At 43.2% G+C, this 22412-nt stretch overlaps 2 protein-coding genes across 2 annotated transcripts in view; one reads left to right on the top strand and one right to left on the bottom strand.

The window, feature by feature from the left end:
• The window catches only part of LHFPL6 (LHFPL tetraspan subfamily member 6), a 149960-nt gene extending 148945 nt beyond the window's left edge, over positions 1–1015 (bottom strand). Inside the window, exon 1 of the mRNA XM_064504904.1 lies at positions 694–1015. The gene's annotated coding sequence lies outside the window, so the exon portion shown is untranslated. The remainder of the gene's footprint in view (positions 1–693) is intronic.
• A 16681-nt stretch (positions 1016–17696) lies between these two features.
• COG6 (component of oligomeric golgi complex 6) overlaps positions 17697–22412 on the top strand; it is a 58778-nt gene continuing 54062 nt past the window's right edge. The window contains exons 1-4 of the mRNA XM_064504903.1: positions 17697–17935; positions 18443–18586; positions 18958–19029; positions 21667–21725. Coding sequence (XP_064360973.1) covers positions 17783–17935; positions 18443–18586; positions 18958–19029; positions 21667–21725 — 428 coding nt within the window. The 5' untranslated portion in view covers positions 17697–17782. The remainder of the gene's footprint in view (positions 17936–18442; positions 18587–18957; positions 19030–21666; positions 21726–22412) is intronic.

Raw genomic sequence — 22412 nt, 5'->3', positions numbered from 1 at the left:
GCATCTTCTGGAGAAGGATCTGCCTGTATCTTGGCGCAGCACCAAACGCTTAAGGAAGCAGCGGGTCTCGGCACTTAGGATCGTTCCCTGAGTCGGTAGAGCAGGAACGGCTGGAAACAGGGGACAACGTGGAGGGTCCCAGGGGCTGGTCCCTGCCACCCCCGGCTCCGGCGGGGCACAGCTCGGCCTCCCGCAGGCCGCCGCCTCGCACCCGGGGCCCTCTGCGGGCCGGGGGCTCCCTCCTCTGCCCCCCAAAACGCCCCTCGGGGGCGCCCGGGGGGAGGCGGCGGCAGGGAGCGGAGCCTCGCCGGGGCGATGCGAGGCGAAGTCTGCGGACGGGCGGGGGGGGGGGGCGGGGGAAGGGGCCCGGGGGTCCCGCAGGGCAGGGGAGCTGGGAGGGGACGGGCCGCGAGAGCAGGGGGCCGGGGGACCGGGAGGGGAAGGGGGATCGAGGAAGGGAAGGTCTGGGAGGGCGGCGGGTCCGGGAAGGGAGGGAGGTCCAGGACGGTGGGGGGGTGCGGGAAGGGGGATGGCGGAGGGGAAGGTCTGGGAGGGCAGGGGATGCGGCAGGGCAGGGGGGGTACGGGAGGGGAAGGGGCTCCGGGAGAAAGGGGGATGGCGGAGGGGAAGGTCTGGGAGGGCCGGGGCTGCGGCGGGGCAGGGGCGCCGGGGGAGGGGGCCGGGGGTACTCACAGGCTGGGCGCCGGCGGTCCCCGCCGCGGCTCCGCGGAGCACATGGGCGCGGGCCGGCGGGTCGCGGCCGCCGCGAGTGGCTTTGCCGGCGCGGTGGCGGCGCGGAGGCGACGCGGGCGCTCCGGGGCGGGACCCGGGACGCTCCCCAGCCCGGCCCCGGCCCCGGCCCCGGCTTCCCTCCCTTCCTCCTCGCCTTTCTCTCTGCCCCCGTTTGATTCCTCTCTCGGGAGGCAGCGCACTTCCCCGCCTCCCCCTTCCCCACCCTCCGCCCGCCGCCGCCTCCCCGGGCGGGACCCGCCGCCGCCGACGGCGCGGCTGTGGGGGCCGGGGGCGGCGGGGGGCGGCGCGGCTCCCCGCCCTGCCGGGCCGGCCGGGGGCGGCGGGGAGCGCTGCGGCGCCGCGGCGGAGCCGGGACGGAGCGGAGGGGGCGGGCGGGGGGAAGAGCGGAGGAAAAAGCCGGGGCGGGGGGAGCGGGGCAGGGGGCAGCCCCGGCACGGGGACGTGCGGGCGGGTCTCCCGCGGGTGCGTGCGCTGAGCGCGGGTGTGCAGGCGAGCTGCTGACCCAGCGGTGTGATGCCAATAGTTTGGGAGCTGCTCTGCGCCGGGGTGGATGTGACCGGGGTACCGAGCAGCTCACCCCGCCGGGGGCCGGCCGAGCGAGGAGCCGGGAGCGCCGCTCCTGCCCCGACGTGGGAAAGTTTGGGGAGGGGTTGCTTTCCGCGGGAGCAGAAACGGTGCACGCCGAGCCTCTGGCAGAAAGGGAGATTCCCTCTTCCGCTGTCTCCTCTCCACCCTGGAGATGGAATAAATTCCGGCAGACAGAAGACAATTTTATGCCGGGTTTAAATTATGTCGGCACCAGACGCGCAAAATCTCTTTGGTAATGTTTCTTTTACAGTCCTGCAGCATGGCATGTGATTTAAGTGCTGATCATTAATATTATTCATGTTAAATGGAAGTGAGGTTTATTGCACTCAGCCTGTGTTTACAACATTTAATAGTAACAACAGTCATATTCAGAAATAAATTACAAAGCCACTTTATTTTTTTTTAAATAAGACTCTATTTTTTTCCCCATAATGCAAAGTCTTAAAATCAGAACACTACTGAAAATGTATATTTTCTCAAGGGATAAAAAATGGATTGGAAAGTATCTAGCAAGATCAAGCTTTCCATCTTAACATTTAAAGCACATTCTTCAAGGAAAAGTGCTTCAAATAGAAGTAGAGAAGTAGGTTAAATATAGGCTCAATGCTAAGATGTCTGCAGTGATGTGGTTCACAAAGAAGACAATGCAGGCATACCCCTGAAATAGCCATACTCCCACGGCTACATCCAGGCTACATCCACCTAGGCTACATCTATATATGTGAGTAATGTGGGTCATTCTGATCAGATCTGTACAGCAAATAAGTTTGTGCTGAGGACTGAACCAATAGTCACATGTTTCCAGAGGTTTTATTTCAGATCCACTCTAGTCCAGTGCCCATCAGCACTCAGAACTCATCAGGTGCACTTCTGGAGCATCTTCTCTGGTTTAGTTTCATCTGAAAAGAGTCCATTTTGTGCACTCATCACTGCAGTAAACCAAAGCATGGTAAGAGAGGATGAGGAGGAGTTTCACTCCAAAAGTGTGCCCTTGATCCACACTAAAATATGATTATAGATGTGCCCAGGGGGTGACTTACAGGAGCTGAAGCCTGCTCTGCAGCATACCATTCCAGCACCCTCCCCTCAAATCATTTGCCAAGCCTCCACCCCGAAACTCTCACGCTCCATTTCTGCACAGCACTGGGCACTTCTTGATAAATACAGACCTCTTCATCTACTGCTCATAGGCCTCTGTCAGCACTTGGCTCAGTCAGGTGCTTTACTTCCTGCTGCTTTGTTTTACCTGCACGTGAAATGACGGGGATACTAAGCTAATGTTGTGACATTTGAACTGTGCTCTTAGTATAAAGGAAGGGAGAAATAGACTACTGTTACTGAATCTGACATTGTCTAAAGAGTTGGTCTGCCATGCTTTCCTTTAGCCAAAGGCCTTGGTTAGAATAAAACAGTGATAAATGTGTCTAAATTAGGCATGTGTTGGGATTATACACTGGTAGAAATGGCTTGGCATTAAAATAACTATGGAAAAAACTTCTGTTTCACACACGTAAACAGTCTCTCATTTAAAACTGACTTTGTAAACCTAGGGAGAAGCAAACAAGTATGAATTTATTCATGCAATTTATCTCTTGGGTGGTATATGCCAAGGACCCCAAGTCAGTGCTGGCTTTGCTAATGGCATCTCTACAGCAGTACATTTGCTTCCCTTATATGGCCTTTACATTCGCTCCCCGAGCTGCTGCCATTCTGCATTCCCTTCATAGGAACTACACACTGAAGGCTGCATCGCTCCTGAAGCATCTTAGCTTGCCAACTGTCTCCGAATGCCCGCACAAGCTGGTTGCATGACATATGCACTTCTAGGGAAATAGGCTTTATTTCACAATCCGTTTTATGTCAAAGAAGAAGGAGTTTTGTTTGCATTAGAAACAAATTAAACGCATTACATATATAAGTTCATACCCAAATTCTTGCTTCTTTTTTTTTCTGTGTTTACAACTCAACGTGCTTCAACTACATCAACATTTGCTGCCTCTTTCAGGGAACATTGAGCTTAGATATATTTTTACTGGGAAAATAAGTCAAAATATTTCAATCCTTATCTAACCTGGCTGAAAGAAGAAGAGAGTTATTACACGGTGCTTCTGGACCAATAATATTTCCTGTAACCACAGAAGGCGAGAGACTGCCTTAGAGCACAGTGATAACAAAAGTCCTGGTCTCCAGGGTCTTGTCTATACTGAAGTACAAGCTGGTCTTAAAATTGGTTTTGAAATTTGAAGAATCCTTCACTTTTGAGAAAGCTTCAGAGTTGGTAAAGGGAACATGAAACATGGAATCCCCACTGCTGGTATCATTAGAAGTCAGACTGGATAAAACACCCATGAAAATACTGTCAGAAAACTACCGTAGCAGGGAGATGGGCGAATATGCTCACAGATTTTAATCTCTCTCTTCTCCCTGATCCGTTGTCTAAGGTACTGTTACATCTAGGGCCCTACAGACTAGCTGGAGCTGATCAATGCAGCAGAACACAGCGAGAAAATGCTGTCACAGTACCTAAATCAATCCCAGCCAGTATACATATCAGAGACTCAGCCACTTTCATTAAAGCATACCATCTAAGACAATTCGCTGTCATATATAATGCCATAGGGGAGTGTATGTGTCCCTGAACTCTGAGAAAAATGAAATGGCCAGAAAAACGCCATCTCTTCAGCCTTTAATAAGGAAAAGAAACAAGAATTTCTTCCTTGGCAGGCCATCATCTGGTTTTCTCTTGTGTGGTCATTGGAGAGTGATAGTGCCTACACGGTTCCAAGGATTTTACAAAACTGGATCTTCACGTCATGTCTGTACTCGATTTTAAATGAAAAAGAAAGATGTAGGCACAACAGTAGACTTGAGGCTATGTACTGGGAAGCAACAGAAAGTCAACACAATTATTGAAATATAGACACTAAAAACTAAACAGACAGGTATTATTAGGGAAGACATCTGATAATTTATACATTTACCTTAAATTATGTTCAATCCGCAGCAGTAGGAAAAAAACAGCAACTAAACGAACAAAAACGTAGGACCCCAAGTCTAATGCTTGCAAGTTTCTCAGTCAGAGGAAGGTAAGAAAACAAATTCAAATCACTAGGTCTTAATACATACATATGGTGTCTCTTCCAGGCCAAATGCATTGCACATTTTCTACTGTGGGTGGACCTACACTCCAGAGATTTTGGGCTGTCACATTTGACATTGTCTTATGGTTAGTATTTATTTTTATGGTGGTTCTCAGGGTGGTAAATTTTACAAATTGCATTATTGACAATTAATAAACAGAACAACATGTTTCTGAAAGACAGTAGTCTTACTGGGTGTAATGCTTTTGTTGCTAACATCAATCTTTTAATCTCTGGACACACATACAAATAACATATCAATGAAAAATAAAAAGGGAGGTATCCTTTACTTATTTGCTGCAAACCCTCCTTATGTCGCTTTATCTTTAAAAAGTTATTACTTGTAATGTGTTTAAAAGCCACCAAGTGCTCTACATTTTGCAAAGCTTCAGAATGGTAGCTACAACAAATCAAGCCCTTCATTATCTCCCTTGTGTCCAGATGCTGAAGAGCCTCGTGGCTGTTGAAGAGGCTGGAGAGGTTTACTCTCACCCCAGCACCAGAGTTGAAGAGAAAGGGTGCCTGCACCGTGGTTGCAAATGCTACGGAGGGGACAGAGCTCCAGCACGACAGGTCGCAGACAGGTGTTCTTCTGACAGTGAATAGGCTTAGTCCTGCACAAACTGAGGAAAAACATGTGGATGATATTAATCTTAAATTTCCACCATTCCCATTTAGAAAAATAAAGAATGTCTGGATTATGAACGAGCAACTTCTTGGTGAGAAATCTTCATCTTCTGGCAGCCTGTCTTCTGTGCGTATAGACCTGGTACAAGTAATTTAATCACGGCATCTGATTTACCGGGGGAACATCTGTCCATTTCACCCAGACTCTGTTGACACAGCATTGAAGAAAGACTCAGGGACTGTACAAAGTGCAGGTCTCTCCACAGTGTTTTCTTGCATTTTGTGGCGTGCATATTCAGAGAAATATTTTTTAATGACTCACATAACATTAAGAAGATTCTTTTTTAATTTAAAGCTTCAGATAGAGCTTTTTTGTCAGTTGGGAGTGGGATTTTGAAATCACAGCTTGAAATGTCCCAGTCCCCAGGCTATTAAAGCCTTAGAGGGACTGTGTTTTGTTCAACGCAGAATATAGAGTTAAGCTTTGTGCTGCTCAACAGTGACACTTGCTGGGCAACCTGTGATTGATTCTGCTAATGCAGAAAACGTTGAAATGGCAAACTGGAGCGATGGTGGGGGGGCTAGGGAAAGGAAAAAAGGCCAATTTGCAAACACAGGCAGACTTCCTGCCTCCCAGATCCTTATGGAAATGACACCAGCTTAGTCGTTGCCACTGAAAAGCTTGATGCATCTCATCATTTTGTGTGGGCTCCAGAAAAAGGGAGTGTGTGTTTGTGTTTCTGTGTTTGTGTGTGTGTGTGTCCCTACATAGGAGAGGTGGGGGTAGAATTCAGAGCTTGTTTGTGTTTTCCACAATTTATCTGATTCATAACCACCCTGTTACACTATTTTGAGGTTCATGAGCTGCATTTACAGAACATGCAACATTGACTTTCATGGCTTATTTTGCATAAAATGTTTGTATGTGTGAATGCAAGGGATGCCAGGCATCTCCATGTTCTTCCCTCACAGCCATTTGCTGAAGAACTGGAGCTGAGCTGCCTCTTCCCCTGAGCTGTAGCAATCATTTGCATCTAGGTCATCATATTACATATTGCATTCACAAGGAAGAGGCTAATGATTTCTGGGGATTTTGGAAAGGAAAGCTGAAAATCCTCTTGTTGGGGACAAAAGCCAATTCATTTTTACGAGTGGAAGCTCATTTCCTCCAGTTCATACCCTGAGGTCCATATAGATCTCAGGCGCTCTGTGAAGCTCAAACCTCTGAAATGTCTCACGGCTTCACTCATGGAAAAAACATAATGATTCTGCTCTGTGAGTTGAAACGCAGGTAGTACCCACTTTCTGGTGTACCAGCTTCCAAAAGATAGGAGTTGTTTTCAGTGGAGGAAGAACCAAGCCCAATTTTTGTAAAGGTCTCTAAAAAGCTCTTCAATAGAACACCCAGTCTATAAATGGGATTCGTATACCTACATGTGCATGTATTTATGTGTTTTACATATATATAATACTGCACATGGAGTACCTGAGACCCAGATTCATTCTGTCCAACTGGAGACTCCAGACCACCTCACCTCCATGCTGAACGGCAAGGGATAGGTACTCACTCAGCCATGGTGGGCTCAATCATACTTTGGCCATGCCTCGTGTGCACACGGAAGCTGCAGCAAACTTAAGACAGATGAAGCTTGGCCTGTGTGTCTGCCTTAATCTTTGGGTTTGGCCTGTGTTGTCCTTCCAAACTACAAGTCATTCTATGTCATTCAAACATATACATTTCTGTTTCTCTCAAAAGTTATATGCTCTAGAAAGAGCTTTTAACTGTGTGTAGAAGGGTTCTTTCTATATTGTATTGTAGTAAAATCACCTAGTCATAGATTGTGCTTCTGCAATAAAGCTACATATTTCAATATTCCTTTTACCAATGAAAAAGCTAATTAGCAAGGTCGTTACAGTTGCCACTTATAAAGGGGAAGATAGTAATTCCATTAATGTGCTCACAGGAACTTCATTTATATTACCTCTTAACCTTTAAAAGGATATTATCATTTCAATAATTAATTGCTTTTTGCCATTTAATTTGCAGTTTACCATTTTCAAGGGAAATTACCCATTAAACTGAGGCCTCTCTAAAAAAAATCTTCACTCAAATATACATCATCAGCCTTTCTTACAGAAGCTAGATATTTCCTAAGCCACTTTCACATGTTTATTTGAGGAGAGAGGATTTTATGGTAGCTCTGCATATTAAAGAACTGCCCACCTCATGGGCATTTAGCAAAATCTGGAGCTAAAGGAGGCAAGAACAGGGCTGAGGCAGTGATGAGGAAGGAATTAATCCTCATTCTCTTCCTCCAAATTCGGGAAGACAGTGCTTCCCTTCTCTTTGATTGATGCAGTGAGAGTTGTCTTTCCCCTTCCTTCACAACCATCCTGTTTTTTCAGCTATTTAATTATAAGTTCAGCTATTTAATTATAAGCTAATTTATGCTGCAAAATCCATGAATGCTTCTGTTAACTTCAGTGACTGAAGAAAGAAAAGAATTTCGGCTCAGCCTTGTAAAACATTGAAACTTGGGCCATGAATCACCAAGCACTTAAGCACATCTTCAAGTACAGTCCAGTGCTCAACACTGGAGAATGGAGCTCAACACACACATTCCTGATGTCACTGAAGTCTCTGGTAAAACAACTGTTCGTTTCAATGAATCAGACACAAGCTGTATCCCTGTGGTGTTTTGCTGACATGTGTACACATTATCTCCATTGCTGCTAACAAAAATTGTGTCTAGAAGTCATCATGCTGAAAGCAAAATGAATCGATATTGGTATCTGAGAAGGTGAGTAAGTGCATTCCAAGCAGGCATATCTCTGATAGAGTGAAACCCATACCTCAGAGAGATGGATTTGGACAGGAAGATGGAGAGGAGAAGAGGTGACAAGGCGAGAAAAAGAAGAAACAGAAGAGGCAGGTATGAACTAGAAGGTACCATTGATTTATGAATGAAAATCTGGAAGTTAGTGATTCAGATGCAAAAATTAAACTAGCCCTTGGGCAGTTCAACTTGTGCAACTGGCAAATCCATGACATGTCACCCAAGATGATATGCATCTGAATGATATGTCACATACCTACGGCACCAAGTGGATCATCTTACTGTGAAAATGAGACTTTTTTGTTTATTTAATTGCAAGATGAAGCATCCTGCTTTTTTCATCCCCTTCCCCATGAATATAAGGGATTCAAACATAGTGCCTCATTCCCACTGCACACTGAAGCTGGGGCATACTAGCCCTTAGCATTATTTGCAGAGCAGTCAAAAGTCACAGTCAGATCCATAGTGGTAAAGAAATCAGGCGCCTAGTCAATGGCATATCATATAAGTTTGCTGTGCAGCTGGTGGAGAGGACTAGATAGGAATGTTAGGATGAATTGCCTTCTGAAAGAGCCTTTCTTTCACTCCACTGATAGGCAGGAGGCCTGGATGGTTAGCTGTTGACTTCATGTCTACCTTTTAGCTGGTGGGAAGCTGGTGACATGTATCCTATTATAGCTACTTAATTTTGTCTTCAGGTCTTCAAGCATCCAAGTTCAAGAAAGTGAAAGAGATTCAGACCACTTACTATTCAGAGTTCCCTGTATCATATATAGTGGACCAGCAATCACAACCATTAATACAGTAGCAAAATAGTCTGCTTTTGACCAAAGAAAGGAAAGCCTAGCTCCATGCCGGTATCAGCATTTCCACAGTGAGGCACAAACAAATACTGCCTGCAGACAGGCTGCTAATTTCCACCATTTAGCTCTAAGAGCTGCAGCTTCTTGAAGCACCTCATGGTTCTGTGTTTAAGGCAATACCTTGCCTGTATTAGTAGGGGTCTGGACTTTGTCATATAATGGGCTGTATATGGGAGAGGAGTAGAAATAGGCCACTATCCATCACAATTTACATTAAAATATACTTTGAAAACCTCCAGACTGGCAATTCACTCAACCTGACCTTCTGCTTTTTGAAAGACATGTGCTCTGCATACAAATCTGAATGTTTTAAAATGTCATTGGTTAAGCAAAGTTGACAATTATGTGTGAGGTATAAACAAAATGATGATATTCTGAAGACAGCTCAACTTGCATGGACGAGATAGTCCTTCCTATTTTGCATGCAAAAGGAAGCTTGTAGTCCATTCTGGGGAACCTGATAGTCTCTTGTAATTAATACCATAACTGGAGGTGTGGGAAATGCTCCTTGAGTTCCTGCCAGAGAATGTGAGCGTTTCACAAAGCTGTTGACGATGTACTTACTATACACCAGTCTAACCAACCTACTCGACTGCTGTAGGTGCCTATATAGAAACCCTATGTTTTCATAATGCTTATGAGAGCAGCAAAATGTACAACACTTTTTCCTTCAAATGTAATCACAGAGTGACATCAATACTATCCAGCCATCTGACAACTGCATCATCCAAGGTGGCAAGGCCTAGTAGTCCTTCCTCCCTCTGCATTTCAAAACAGGCAGCCTGTCACCACGCTTCTGCCTGCTATCCCACAGACACACAGGGAGGACTGGGCTGCTACCACTCTGGCCATTCTTGGCTGAGCCACCCAGTCCGATCCCAGCCTCACTATTTCAGACTGCAAATGTGTAGATATGTACCAGGGATGCTGAAGTTTAGAAACAGTGGTGTTTCCTGGAACCTTTGCCATTCCCCAGGGACATAATTAATGGCTTCCGGTGTGTCAGTCATAGGGATGCCAGCCCTGCAATAACGTCATGAGGCATAAAGGCATAAATGACCACCAGCAAGGGATGTGCAGACAATTTTAGGAAGGAGCTGCAGGCTTAAACATATTCTTCTGAAGGTGAACAGATCTTTGCAAAGAAATTGTTTGCAATCCATCTGCAGTGAATGAGACCAGTGTCAGCCCTTAAATAATAAGTTATTTTTATCTAGTGCAGCTCTCCAGCGTCTCTGAGGGTGGTGGCATCTCGCCAAGGCTTTGGAAGGGCTGTGTGAGCTGACACACAAAGATGAATGGTTGAGGCAAGCCCAGAAGACACTTCTGAGTCAACTTTACGGAGAGAATCAAATCCATATATACCAGGTAGCTCCATGCTGAAGTTGCTGGGAAGATTTTTTTTCACTCCTGACAGATGTCCAAGAGTGTGACTTCTCTTGGCACTTTAAACTTTTACTTTTCTTGCTATAGCAATAAAGTTTCATTAGAGTCACACAAACAGAATTGTTATGAGCACTAACAAAACCATTTAGGTACACCTCTGAAATTAGGCTGATGTTCTAATGCTGCTAAGAAAATTGCTGTGCTTTTGCATACTTTTATGTGACTTGCATTAGCAACATCTTTAAGGTGCAGTTTCACGGGATGATGGCTTTTGTGGTTAAACTGCCCCACTTTTGCCTCCATCTTGCACCATTAATTGTCCCCCCAAGAGTTCCTTGTTCCCCCAAGGTTCCAGGTTCAGTTTGGCTGATAGAGCTGCCATTTAAAAGGGAGGTCTCATCCCTCTGTTGTTCCTGACCATATACTCTTACCTGCCCTGTGCCAGTACTAACATTTGTGTAGGATGTGCAAGATTAGCAGGGTGGGAAATCTATCATCTTATGCACCTACATCCCAAGGAACAGCTACCAGACCCAGGACAGAGGTTACTAACTCTACGGACTGTGCTCTAAACAATGACTATTAAAAAGAAATTGGCTGGAGCTGAGATAAGCCAGTCATTGTACCTTGTCTGCACAGCAGAAGGGTGGAGGAAAGCAAAAAGGGTGAAGGGGCAAAGGTTATACAACAGGAGATAAAAAAGGAGTTTTGGAAAAGACAGATAGGCTTCATAATAGAGACCAGCCAAAAATGCAATAGAGAACAGGAAATGGAGAATGTCTGTAAAAATTCTTTTTATAAAAATACATTTTATGACTATGTCTATACTTATGCACCTCTGGTCCTGCCAAGTAAAGAGTAATAGTATTCCAGAATATACCGAATGACAGCAATATGTGCTACATTTATCATATGTCTGCAGCGACTTGAACTGTAAACACAAAGCAACCATAATGCTCGAGGTCTGGGGAAAACAAGAATTGCCCAAAGCAGCACTGCTATGCAGGCATTTCAGTGATGATTAGTCAGTGATCATCACTAGCTGTGGGAGTTTTAGGCAGTAATCTGGATTTTGGTTTCCATGTAGGGGTCACAACAAATAGTCCGTTCACAGGAAACATGCCAGAAAAGTCAAGGGAATTAAAAACTGATAGATTCCACTGAGATCCTTAAGAGGGAACATTAGACTCAGAGGCTTGGGTTTAAGTACAGCAGTTTGAGGAGTTGTCTGAAAGGGGAAACTCTGCCAAGTTTGCAACAGTTATGGTCTGTGTTAAAACTTGTGCTATTGATGTACTTATTCAAATGGCATTTTTTCTACTCGTATTGGAAATCCATGTAGTTGGCCAAACCCATTCCCATTCCTTTTTAGATCTACTTTTGGTTTCTTATGATCCATGTCATGGACATGTCATGATCCCACAGATAGTCTTGGGTTGACTGGCTGATGTGAAGGCATTGCCCAGTCGTTCTGACATTATTTTCTAGATTTCCTTTGCTACAGATTGACCTCAGCTGAGATCAGGACATCATGAAAGGCACAGGTTCTTGGCTTGAAGGTGAATAGTTCTGTTATTTTGTTCAGTTGTTTGCATTACCTTTATTTCATCTGTAAAACAAAATGTACCACAGAGACTTTTTACCAGAGGGACATAGCCAGCCTTTGCTCGGAGAGAAAGATAGCATGCCTGGCCTGCACCATTAGCATTATATCATGTGTTACTAGTGTCTTGCTTCTATTTTCTTTTGGCAGAAATACTCCCCTTATGTGCTGTATTATGCTAATAATAAGAATCTCCTATATTATAATTCTCATCTCTATACTAAGATGTCTCTACATATGCAAAGGAAGATAAGCTTTATATCTGAGGCACAAAGACACAATGTCATTAAGGTCATGCAGCTAGTCAGACAGAAGCAGATACTAGTTCTCCTGACTCCACCTTCTAGACACAGTCCACTAAGCCATTTGTTTCTTCTTTTCTAAGTCAAATTTCAGCCCTCACTTAAGTGAGAGACAGTGTTGTGACCAAAGCTATTGACTTTGCATTGCCTAGGATTCAGCCATGTAATGACAATTTCCTTAGAGAAGTCCTGTATTCTGTACACTTCTAGAGCCAAATATACTTAGACAGAATGCTATTTGTTTTGCTGAAATAGTGCTTCCTCGGAAATCAATGGTTGTTTTGTTAGCAGAAAATGAACAGGAGGGTTTCAGGGGTTTGGTATGCATTAGCGTGCATACTCTACTGCTAGCGTTATCTTTTCAATGAGTTATAACAAGCAAGAACTTTCCAGCTCCTCAACCAGGTGGCTGACTCAGCATCACATATATTATCTCCAGTACTGCTGGCAGTGAGGCATGACAGTAAATCCTCAAATGAGATAGCATGAGCTAACTGCAAACTTCCGAATGGTACATTCTTCTGGAGCTCCAAGGCACAAAGTCATGTTTCATTACATGACTACAGGTTACTGTCAGGGTGACCTTTGGCCAAATTACTTGCAGAGCCATATCTTAATTTGAAAAACGGGCTGACCCTGGCTGAGCTTTGGAAAAATTGTTAGCTCAATGATTGGGTTGATTTGCTCTGATGAAAAGTATCTACAATACCATTCTCTCTCTTGGAAAATAAGCCAACAAAAAAAATGCAACCCCAACTGAATTGAAGAAACAGAACTACTGTGCTTCTGCCTATCAGATGGATTTTCTAGTCCAATCACAGCCAAAAATGACTTCAAAATGCTAAAGAAAGTCAATGAATAATTTGATGGCAGAGAACTAGTGAAAAACATTAAGGCAGTCATGTATGTCTCCTGGGAAATGTTATGTGCAGTGGAGAGCCTGGCAGAGCAGAGTTCCACTGACCGATCTTCCATAGGGGCTGGGACATACAGGACTATTCTCGCTTTCATAGGGACTGGGTAGCTGAGCAGCACGTTTCTATTGGCAGCTCTTCCTGCAGATGCTCTTCTTTGCTGCATCTGAAAGCATCAGGGTCTGCGAACTGTATGTAACAGTAGCATTGTCAATATTCTTTTTATCTATTACACTATAAGAAAATACAACAATTATGGGCATCTGTTACATGTCCTTTCACCTCCCTGACTCCTCTTCATAACCTTTCATGTTCCTACGTTAATCTCTGCGCATCATTCTGAGGCAAGCTCTGCATTAGTTTTCCTTTCCCTCCTTCCCTCCCTCCTTTTTTTCTCCTTCCCTTCCTTCTTTCTCCTCTTCTGCCAAAGATTTCTTAGTCTACAATTCTTCTTTCAATTTATTTTTACATTCTCTTCTTATCACAAAAATCATCCTCTCTCACCCTCATTTGCCTATCACTACACCCATAGCAAAAGCTAGGGAATAGCTTTTGTGTTTAAGGAAACATTTCTTTATGTCCTGCTCTGTCACTCATCTTTTGCCACAGGATAAGGAAATACTAGCTCAAGTCATGTCTTTGACCCCAGTCAATCTGTTCTTCCACTGGAGTTTTCTTCTTGCCTAGCACTTTAAGAAACAGATTCAGGTGATTATTGCAAACCTTTTTGTTTTTCCCTTCAAAAAGTACACCTAACTCTACATATTTGAAAATACGATTGTATTATTAGCTTGGGCTGCTTAGGCAGCAGGTTGCATTCCATAAAACACATGGCAGTTGTTCTATAGGCTAAATTATGTTCCTATTTGTAGTGCATTGAGTGTGGGTTTTGTGCACGCCTTCATCAGGTCCTTAGTGACAAGAGTTATTTTGCTGTTTATTCCTGGAGGAAAAAAAAAAGAAAAAGAAAAGAAAGAAAGAAAAACTTAATAAGGAACTGAGATAGGAAAATCAACAAAATATACTATGTACCAGACATTGCTGACACCTGTAGTTTGCTGCCATCTCCAGCTTTTGTAAGGGAATTTATGCTTGAGTAAACTGCACACTCCACACAAACTGTCTTCCTTTCCTACATGATAGACTGATATTTGAAATCAAAGCTCCTTCTGGCAGTTACAGCTCACAAACTCCAAATTGTTTTATTCCACAAAGTGCATCCAGTTGACTCAACAGGAAAATCTTTGCTGGTGGACAAGCAAACTGGTAAGAATGTCATGTCAAAATCTCCTTTGGCTTTTGAGACACATACAAGCCATGGCACAGTGGCTGAGTTTTAGATAGTGACCTCACTGCATTTGCAAGAGACATTTAGAAGAGTTAAAACAAATCTGGTCTGAAACAAAACATATAGCCTACAAATATTATCCTTATCAGAAAGAGTGAGGGATTTTTTTTGTAGCCGCATCTAATATGCCTAAAAGAAGAACAAAAGCTGAGCCCTGGTGCCCTCATACGAATAGTCTTGCAGATGTAGAAAATTAAAATGTGCTCCTGTGATTATCCTTTCTCTTTTTTCCCAAGAGAACACACAAACAAATAAACATATGCTATTTCAAAACCCTGTAGGTTCCTGCCAATCCGGTGGGTTATATTAGCTAGAAGCATTCTGGCTCATGAAACATATTCTTGAAGAAATGCACTCCCATCAAGGATCATCTGAAAGCAAAACTGGATGATTCAAATGACAATACATGTACCAACTGATTGAGGAAAATCTTTGCATTCCTCATATATTTCTGGTATAACTTCCTTGATGAGGCTTGGCAATGGTTTGGACTTATCTGAACTTGTGGCTCAGATGTTCATGCCCTTCTGACTTGTAGCTGTGCCTTGCTTCTGTCAACTTATCCAACAGGTTAGGAGCATTTGAAACATTATTCAAACTGGTTCATAACAACAACCACTGTATAGTTGGGATGGGATATTTCTAATAAGATTTTCTTCACATGCTTAAATATTAATGCTCACATCTGTGAGTGCATGCATCTGTGAGTGCATGCAAAAAGTAACTGCATCTAAAGCGGACTCTTCACAAGGCGGGGGGTAGCTCTTGGTTCCTGGAAGCCCAGTTGGAAGCACAGGACATACAGAAGGAGATCATCATCAGAGAAATGGGGTGAAGGATCGGAAGCTAAGGAGGGAAACAAGGTGTCTAAAAATACTTGAAGACCTGCTTGCTGACTAGCCAAGAGTAGAAACGAGGCACTACACAGGCAGTTCAGAAAACCTCACCTTTTATGTAGAAGACAGATGTGAGGAAGCAATCTAAAGATAAAAATGGAATAGAAGAATAACCAGTTCACTGTCCCCACTGTGCTATGATATGAAGAGGGGGGCTCTGATCATATCATTTTCTTGAGATGACTCAAACACTCAAACTAAAAGAAAAAATCAGTGAATTTAAAACATTCAAAGGCTCAGTGCTCTGTCTTGGGCATAAAGTCAAACACTACTCAATTCATTTGCCGTTCTTTCAAGAACAGTCTACAGAAGAGTAACCCAAAGTCTCCAAACCTTTGAGGAACTGAGCTACCACTTGAGTCTTTGTTTTCTGATCCACACACAATGATACAAACGAAAACAGACTTTCAGTCGCATACAAAAGGCACAGATGTCTTCAGAGCTCATGCTGGGATCCTCATCTTCCCAGATTTTTGGTCCCAACCCAGTTGGGACAGTGCATTAGATATTTTTTAATTTCATTTTTACTTGTTTTTTTTTTCCTCAGCTGTGATTGCTTGTTGGGTAGAGTTGTGTGATGAGAGGGCACTGATGGACAGATGACACAAGGGGTCAAGTTGCAGTGGGGGAAGTGTTACTTGCTGCAGGGCTTTTCTGACCAAAAAACGTGTCACTAACAGGCCAGTTTCCCTTACAAAGCGTCTTGATCAGTTTTGACTCTCCTCTGCTCTATCATTCCACAAAAATGATCTGCTGGCTAGCTGTCTCCAGCAAGCAGGTTAAAGGAATAAGAGGCAGAAGCCCTACACGGCAAAGGGTATGAAGTCCTACGTAGGTGGAAGGAGTATATAATGGGAGCCAGCTTTGGAATCTCCTCCTCCGCTCAGAAAACTGGACAGCTCTGCAAGCCATATGTCAAAACACAGGCTCCAAGGAAGAGAAACTCTGATCCCTCATGTCTCAGTACTCTGAAAAAGAGGCAGTTAAGTGATACCACTCAAGCATAAATGCAGAAATTTATCTTCAGCATAGAGCAGCGATAACTCTTTCCCATGGAAAGACTCCCACTGCGTCCATTAGATACTGTCTCAGGCTTTGTGCTTGAACAAACCCAAACTTCAGATCAGTAACTTCTGACAGCTTGAAGGATGGTGATGCCTGACTGTTGAACTACACTCTCTACTACGCACACAATTTGTTCTGATTTTCTAGGTTTGTCAGATGCACTTAATGTCTAAATTAAAAAACAAAGTAAAAGAATAAATGGATATATTACCTTTCCACAGTGCATGAAATGTACACCCTGTAAATGAAAGTTACCTTGTCTTAGAAAGGAATCCTCCTTTAATTATGTAATTAAAACAAGAGAACGGAACACCTGTGTGCTGTATAGTCTCCTCCTTTCCATGAGCATTTTACCTCCGCCTACATACCTATCTTGTGTCCTCTGGAAAACTCGGAGAAATCCCTTAGTCAAAACTCCACACTTGATAACAAAATTTGTCATAGATGGGATGTGCAGTGTTCTAGCTGAGCACACAGTCAGACATCTATTTATGTTTGAACTAATGTTACCAAAAGCAGCACTATCTTAGAGTCTGCACGTGCAGACCTATGAAAATGAGTTTTGGTTAGACTTTGTATGGGAGCTGAAGCTGTTGCTAGCACTGAGGAGGATCAGGGATGCCAGGACGGACTCCGGTTCAGAGGGCCACCGCTTGTTTGCTCTGCGGTGAAGAGACAGCTCCACTGCCCTGGGATTACAAGAAGCCTCCGAGTTCAAATTCCTGTTTCAATAAATGAGCAGCCATGGTAAGAGGTAAGAACCTTTCCCCCAGTTTGACATGCCTTTACTTTGATTAGCGTTAGCATGTACAATAAACTGTCCATTTATTTTCTTTTTTAGTTGAGTTCACTTATCCAATAAGAATGAACTTATTCAGGAATGAACTTATTCATTCTTATTATTCATTCTTATCCATTAATCTAAAAGGAATGAAATAAATATAGGTATTTCTCCTCAGGAAGGGAATCTTTTTTCTTACCATCAAGCCAAAATCTTTTATTTATTCCACTAGAGCTTAACTACTACTGGCCATCAAATATTTAGATTTCGCAATCAACCAGAACAGTTATGAACCCCATCTCGGATTACAACCAAGTACGACTGAAGGATTATGAAAGTCTACCGTTAGCCTCCTGAGGCTAATGTTTTACAATTAGCTGAGTCTGTCCTCCCTGCAGACAGCGTTTTGGCTAAACGCGGGAGTAATTCGTAGTAATTCACTGCAAACAGGCAAACCCCGGGAAAGCCGAGTGCAGAGACCGAGCTCCCGCAGCGCCGCGCCGAGGCTGCCACCCGCAGCGCGCAGGGCGCAGGCCGCGCCGCCCAGCGCCGCCCGCCGCCACCGCGCTTCCCCCCGGCCGCCGCCGCGGGCGGAACCAAAGCCTCGGGAGCGCGTTTCCGCGGGGAGCCGCTCCGCCGCCGCGGCGCCGGCAGAGGGGCCAGGCCCGCCGCCGCCGCCATGGCCGATACCGCCGCGCCGCCGCCGCTGCCGGCCGCCGGCGCCCCTCAAGGGGGGCTCCCTGGCGGCGTGGCGGGGCCGGCTGCCCCCGGCAGCAACCCGCTGTCCCGCAAGCTCAACAAGATCCTGGAGACTCGGCTGGACAACGACAAGGTGGGGGCCGCGCCGCGCCGCGCCGCGGGCCCTGCCGGCGGGGAGCGCCCGCTCGGCGGTGCCGGGCTCGTCGCCCGCTGGCGGTTTGCGCTCCCGTGCAGGGGCTCGAGCAGGGTGTGCAGCGCACATAAAAACGCAGCTCGTTTTTCCTTCCCGAGCGGCGCGCCGGGCATCTGCTCGTCCTCCTCCAGCCACAGGGAGGTTTTATATCGTGTAGCTCCGCAGGCGCTTCTGAAGCTCTTTCCCATTTAAATGTTTTGCAGCAACGGATAGGTCATGCTCTAGCCAAATATAATGTTTCTCATTAAAGCCATTGTAAAAATAATAGAGTCGTGTATTATAGCATATGAGCGGAAGAAGGACTCAGCAGTTACTTTAGTTATTTACCAACCGAGCTGGAGCCTGTTTTGGTGGTCTCTTTTCTTTAAAACCACAAATTGGGTTAGTTATATGCAACATCAGTCTTTGTAACTGAATGGAAATTTTGGCACTTTTTTTATTTCTCAGGAAATGCTGGAAGCTCTCAAGGCTCTCTCGACCTTCTTTTTTGAGAACAGTTTACGCAGCCGAAGAAACTTGCGTGGAGACATTGAACGTCGAAGCCTAGCCATAAATGAAGAATTTGTCCACATATTTAAGCAAGTTAAAGAGGTAGTATTTTTACAGTTTTATCACTTATCTCAGAACAGCACTATTACTTAAGGTTTTTTTTTTTTTTTTTTTTTTTTAGGATTTAGGGATGTGTTGATTTCCCAGGACAAATATACTTTTACAGTAAAACTATTTCAGAATTTGTACCATCCGATGAAAATCTTGCTCAGAGGGAGATGATATTTCAAACAAATAAAAAAAATCACTTATGAACATTGATCTGTAGAGGCACTTCTGCTCTACTGATTCCCTGATCTAGAGCACTCGTGTTCCTCCAAACATGAGCATCTCATTTTGGTGGGATGAAGCTGGGCCTGGATGTGGCATTTCTGATTAAAAAAAAAAAGCTGTTGTTGTTTGAATCTGTTTAGGAGCTTGAGAGTATAAATGAAGATGTGCAAGCAATGAGCAGCTGTTGTGAAGATATGTCCAGTCGTTTGAAGGTAATACGTGTTTTCCATTTTTTGCTTTTGAGATGTGTCTGCTAAATCTGCTGTAGTTCAGGGACCATTTGATTAAACTCTCAGATGTGGAAATGAGTCAAGTGTCCATGCAGGTTTCTATTCTTTTCTGTCTTTAGATTATGTAATGCAGCTATTATATCTTTTTCAGAGCAAATAGGGCCACTCTGCAGTGAGTCATTTTTCTGTTAAAATCAGTAGGTAGTTTTGCTCTCTGCCTCACAGAAGGTTTGTTCTTGAGCCCTGTAGAACTCTACTTTCCTCAATTCAATCTATGTTTTACTTGTCTGTATGATTATAAGTTAATAAACTCATGAACTAGCAAACTCAGTTGTCAAGTACTCTGGTATTTTATCTGTAATAGAACATCAAGGTGGCATGTGCTCAAGCTGAGTAAGACGTCAGTGTACTGCAGCAGAAGAGCAAATACAAGATATAGAAAGGAATGTTGCACGTAAGGCAGAAGTGTAATGAGAAAGCAGTGTGTTAAGATAGTAGAGCAAATACAAGATACAAAGAGGTCTATATATTTCTCTTAGTCTACAAGCTTTTACATTTTATATTTTGTAGGTTTATAACATTATTCAATACAAACAGCTAGCTACTGGTCCAGGACAGTGACTTAATATATGTGATGGTTAAATGGAAGAAAAGAAGGCAAACACTGGAATGTGACAGGGATAAAGCAGGGTTAAAAGATAATGAATGTTTTAATTAATATTCTGAGGTGAAGAAGAAGAGAACTGTTTTTGTTTTGGATCCAGAAGTAGTATGGCAAATATCAACTTTCCAATTTTCTGGCATGTCTGACTCTTTTCTGCCAGTTACACTGTTTTGCTTGGATTGTAAGCTCCTACTGTTGTTATTCTACGTATGTAATGTATCTGACTTGATTTTGGGTGCATGTGAATAAAAAATGGTTATTGATGTATCTAGCCAGTTCCAGCAAAATTGCTTTTCTTTTCTTTCTGCTATCTTGAGATTAGTAGTCATCTTAACAATAATTTCTATCCACAAAGGAAATATGGAGAACTCTTGTTTGGAAAGGAAGTAAATTTCTTCTTCCATCGGGAATGATATATTAAAATCTGCAACTCTGAAGGAAAAAAAAAATACCTGGAATTAATGAATTTCTTCACAAAATAGTCCAGGCCCAGTCTTCAGTTGTAATGGTCTTTTTTGTTAAATTGAAAGCTGCAGTTCTTTATTGCTCATCTCTCTGTCTTTGGCTTTTTAAGTGAAAGGTGTTGCTGAAGGGTGAACCTGCACCCCCCAGTCTGACACATTAAAAGTCAATGTATATTATTAAACAAAAATAAAGTTTAAAATGTAAATATATGTAAGATACAAAAAGTTTAAAGATATCTTACAGTGATTCTGAAGTTACTAAATTTTCAGGAAATTCTGACAAGTTTGTATGCCAGTCTGTTACAGTTTCCTTTGGAAAATTCAGCAGTTTGCACTTCAGCAGTACTTGCTTACTGTATTTACGGAATACTTGGGCTCCTTCTGACTGAAGTCGTACTTGTGCATTTTCCAGTCCTGTTTTCGCCTTTCAAAGTGTTCCTGTAGCTTAACTGCTTTCGCTTTATAGCTGCTCTAATATGGCAAGTAGAAAGGGTAGAATGAATCAGTGTGTGTATATACTTGCATTAGACCTTTCAGAGGTTTCAAGGCTGACTTGTTCGTTTTTGGCTAAGACAATAATTTAGCTTTATTGAACATAGCTTGATTTCATTCTTGAGATTATTCACCAAGAGTATCTTTATAGCTCTTTCCCACCCTCTTCTCTTGCAGTATTTTTCCATACTGAGTACATTTTGGGGGTGTGTGCGTGTGTGTGTTTAATTTACTTCTTTTTCTCCCTAAAACTAGTGGTGTCCTGTGTGAGAAAAACAACTCCAGATCTCTCTTACCTTCTTGCTGAGAAACGTATTTCTGACCTCCCTTAACTTCAGTTACAGCAATCTGTATAGTCATATGACTGCTGTCTGTAGCAGAATTGTTTCTGCACGGATTTCCTTGTGTTGTCATCACTGAGCGTTCAGAACTGGGCTGTAGTGATGGGCTGGCACTGCTTTTTCAAGCTGAGCATTTAAAGTGTATTGTGCTTAGGCCTTACAGACGTGTGAGCTGCTTGGGCAATAGAGCTGAGTACGGCTGAGAAGCACTGCTGTATTCATGTTATCTAATATGGCTGGGTAGATGCTGGCACTAGGCAGTTTGGCATCCAGATCAACTTTTCTCACTTCTCATTTATAACAGCAAAGAATTTACAATTAAGGATAGACAAAATAATGAGAACTATTTGTACCATTTATGCGACACTTTTATATAAACTATATCTGAATTAAGTATTAATTATGTGCATATATAAATTTATGTAAAGATAAAAATATATGTGGATAAGGATATTAATTAGGAGTTTTCTTTCATGTCTGAAAACTGGAAGGGTTAGTGAATACATATTGCAAAAAAGCTATCTCTGTGAAAGAGTACAGTGTTTCAACTGCTTACAGTCAGAAAGCGATGAAAGTATTACATACTTTTAAAGTTTGTGTAATACATTTGATATATTTATGTTTGTTTCTCATACTTACAATTCTAATTATATTCTAGGCAGCAAAGGAACAAACCCAGGACTTAATAGTGAAAACAACAAAACTCCAAGCAGAAAAGTATGTATACCACCTTATTTATTTATTTAAAGACATGACCGTACTGGTGTGATTTGATTTTAGATCAGGTTCTGCCTTTCTTATTTTTGAGTAATGACTTTGCTTTTTTATTTGTACTTTTGTTTTTGACACTATTCTTGTTTGTAGCTTAATTGGAGTTGAACTATTTGTTAGTGGAGGATGCAGAAAGTTAAGAATATGTGTTAGTGCTTGCTGCCACTTGAACACAAGAAAACACTTGTTTACTGTGAGGGTGGTTGAACACTGGAACAGGTTGCCCAGAGGGATTGTAGAGTCTCTATCTTTGGAGTTACTCAAAACCCAGCTTGACGTGGTCATGGGCAACCTGTTTTAGCTGACCTTGCTTGAACCAGGGGGTTTGGACCAGATGGTCTCCAGAGGTCCCTTCCAATCCCAAATATTCTGCAACTTCTCTCTAGCTTAGTGTTCCAGTAGTGCAGTGAGTGACTTGTGACTGACTGATTGCTATTCCCTGTATAATTAAGAGATTTGCACAAATTTTGTGCAGACTTAAAGAATTACTTTTTATTTGCTGCATAATAGGGATTTTTCTGTGTTATAAATACAATGCTTTTTATGTTAAGGGCTGTGGGTCTGTAAGTCTACAAGGGAATTATCCATACCTTTTAAGTGAATTCCCTCACATTATAAATATATAAATATAGA

This window comes from Dromaius novaehollandiae, chromosome 1 (assembly GCF_036370855.1).
Source record: "Dromaius novaehollandiae isolate bDroNov1 chromosome 1, bDroNov1.hap1, whole genome shotgun sequence".
Lineage (NCBI taxonomy): Eukaryota > Metazoa > Chordata > Aves > Casuariiformes > Dromaiidae > Dromaius > Dromaius novaehollandiae.
Note: the sequence above shows the minus strand (reverse complement) of the source record. Positions and strands in the feature narration are given on the sequence as shown.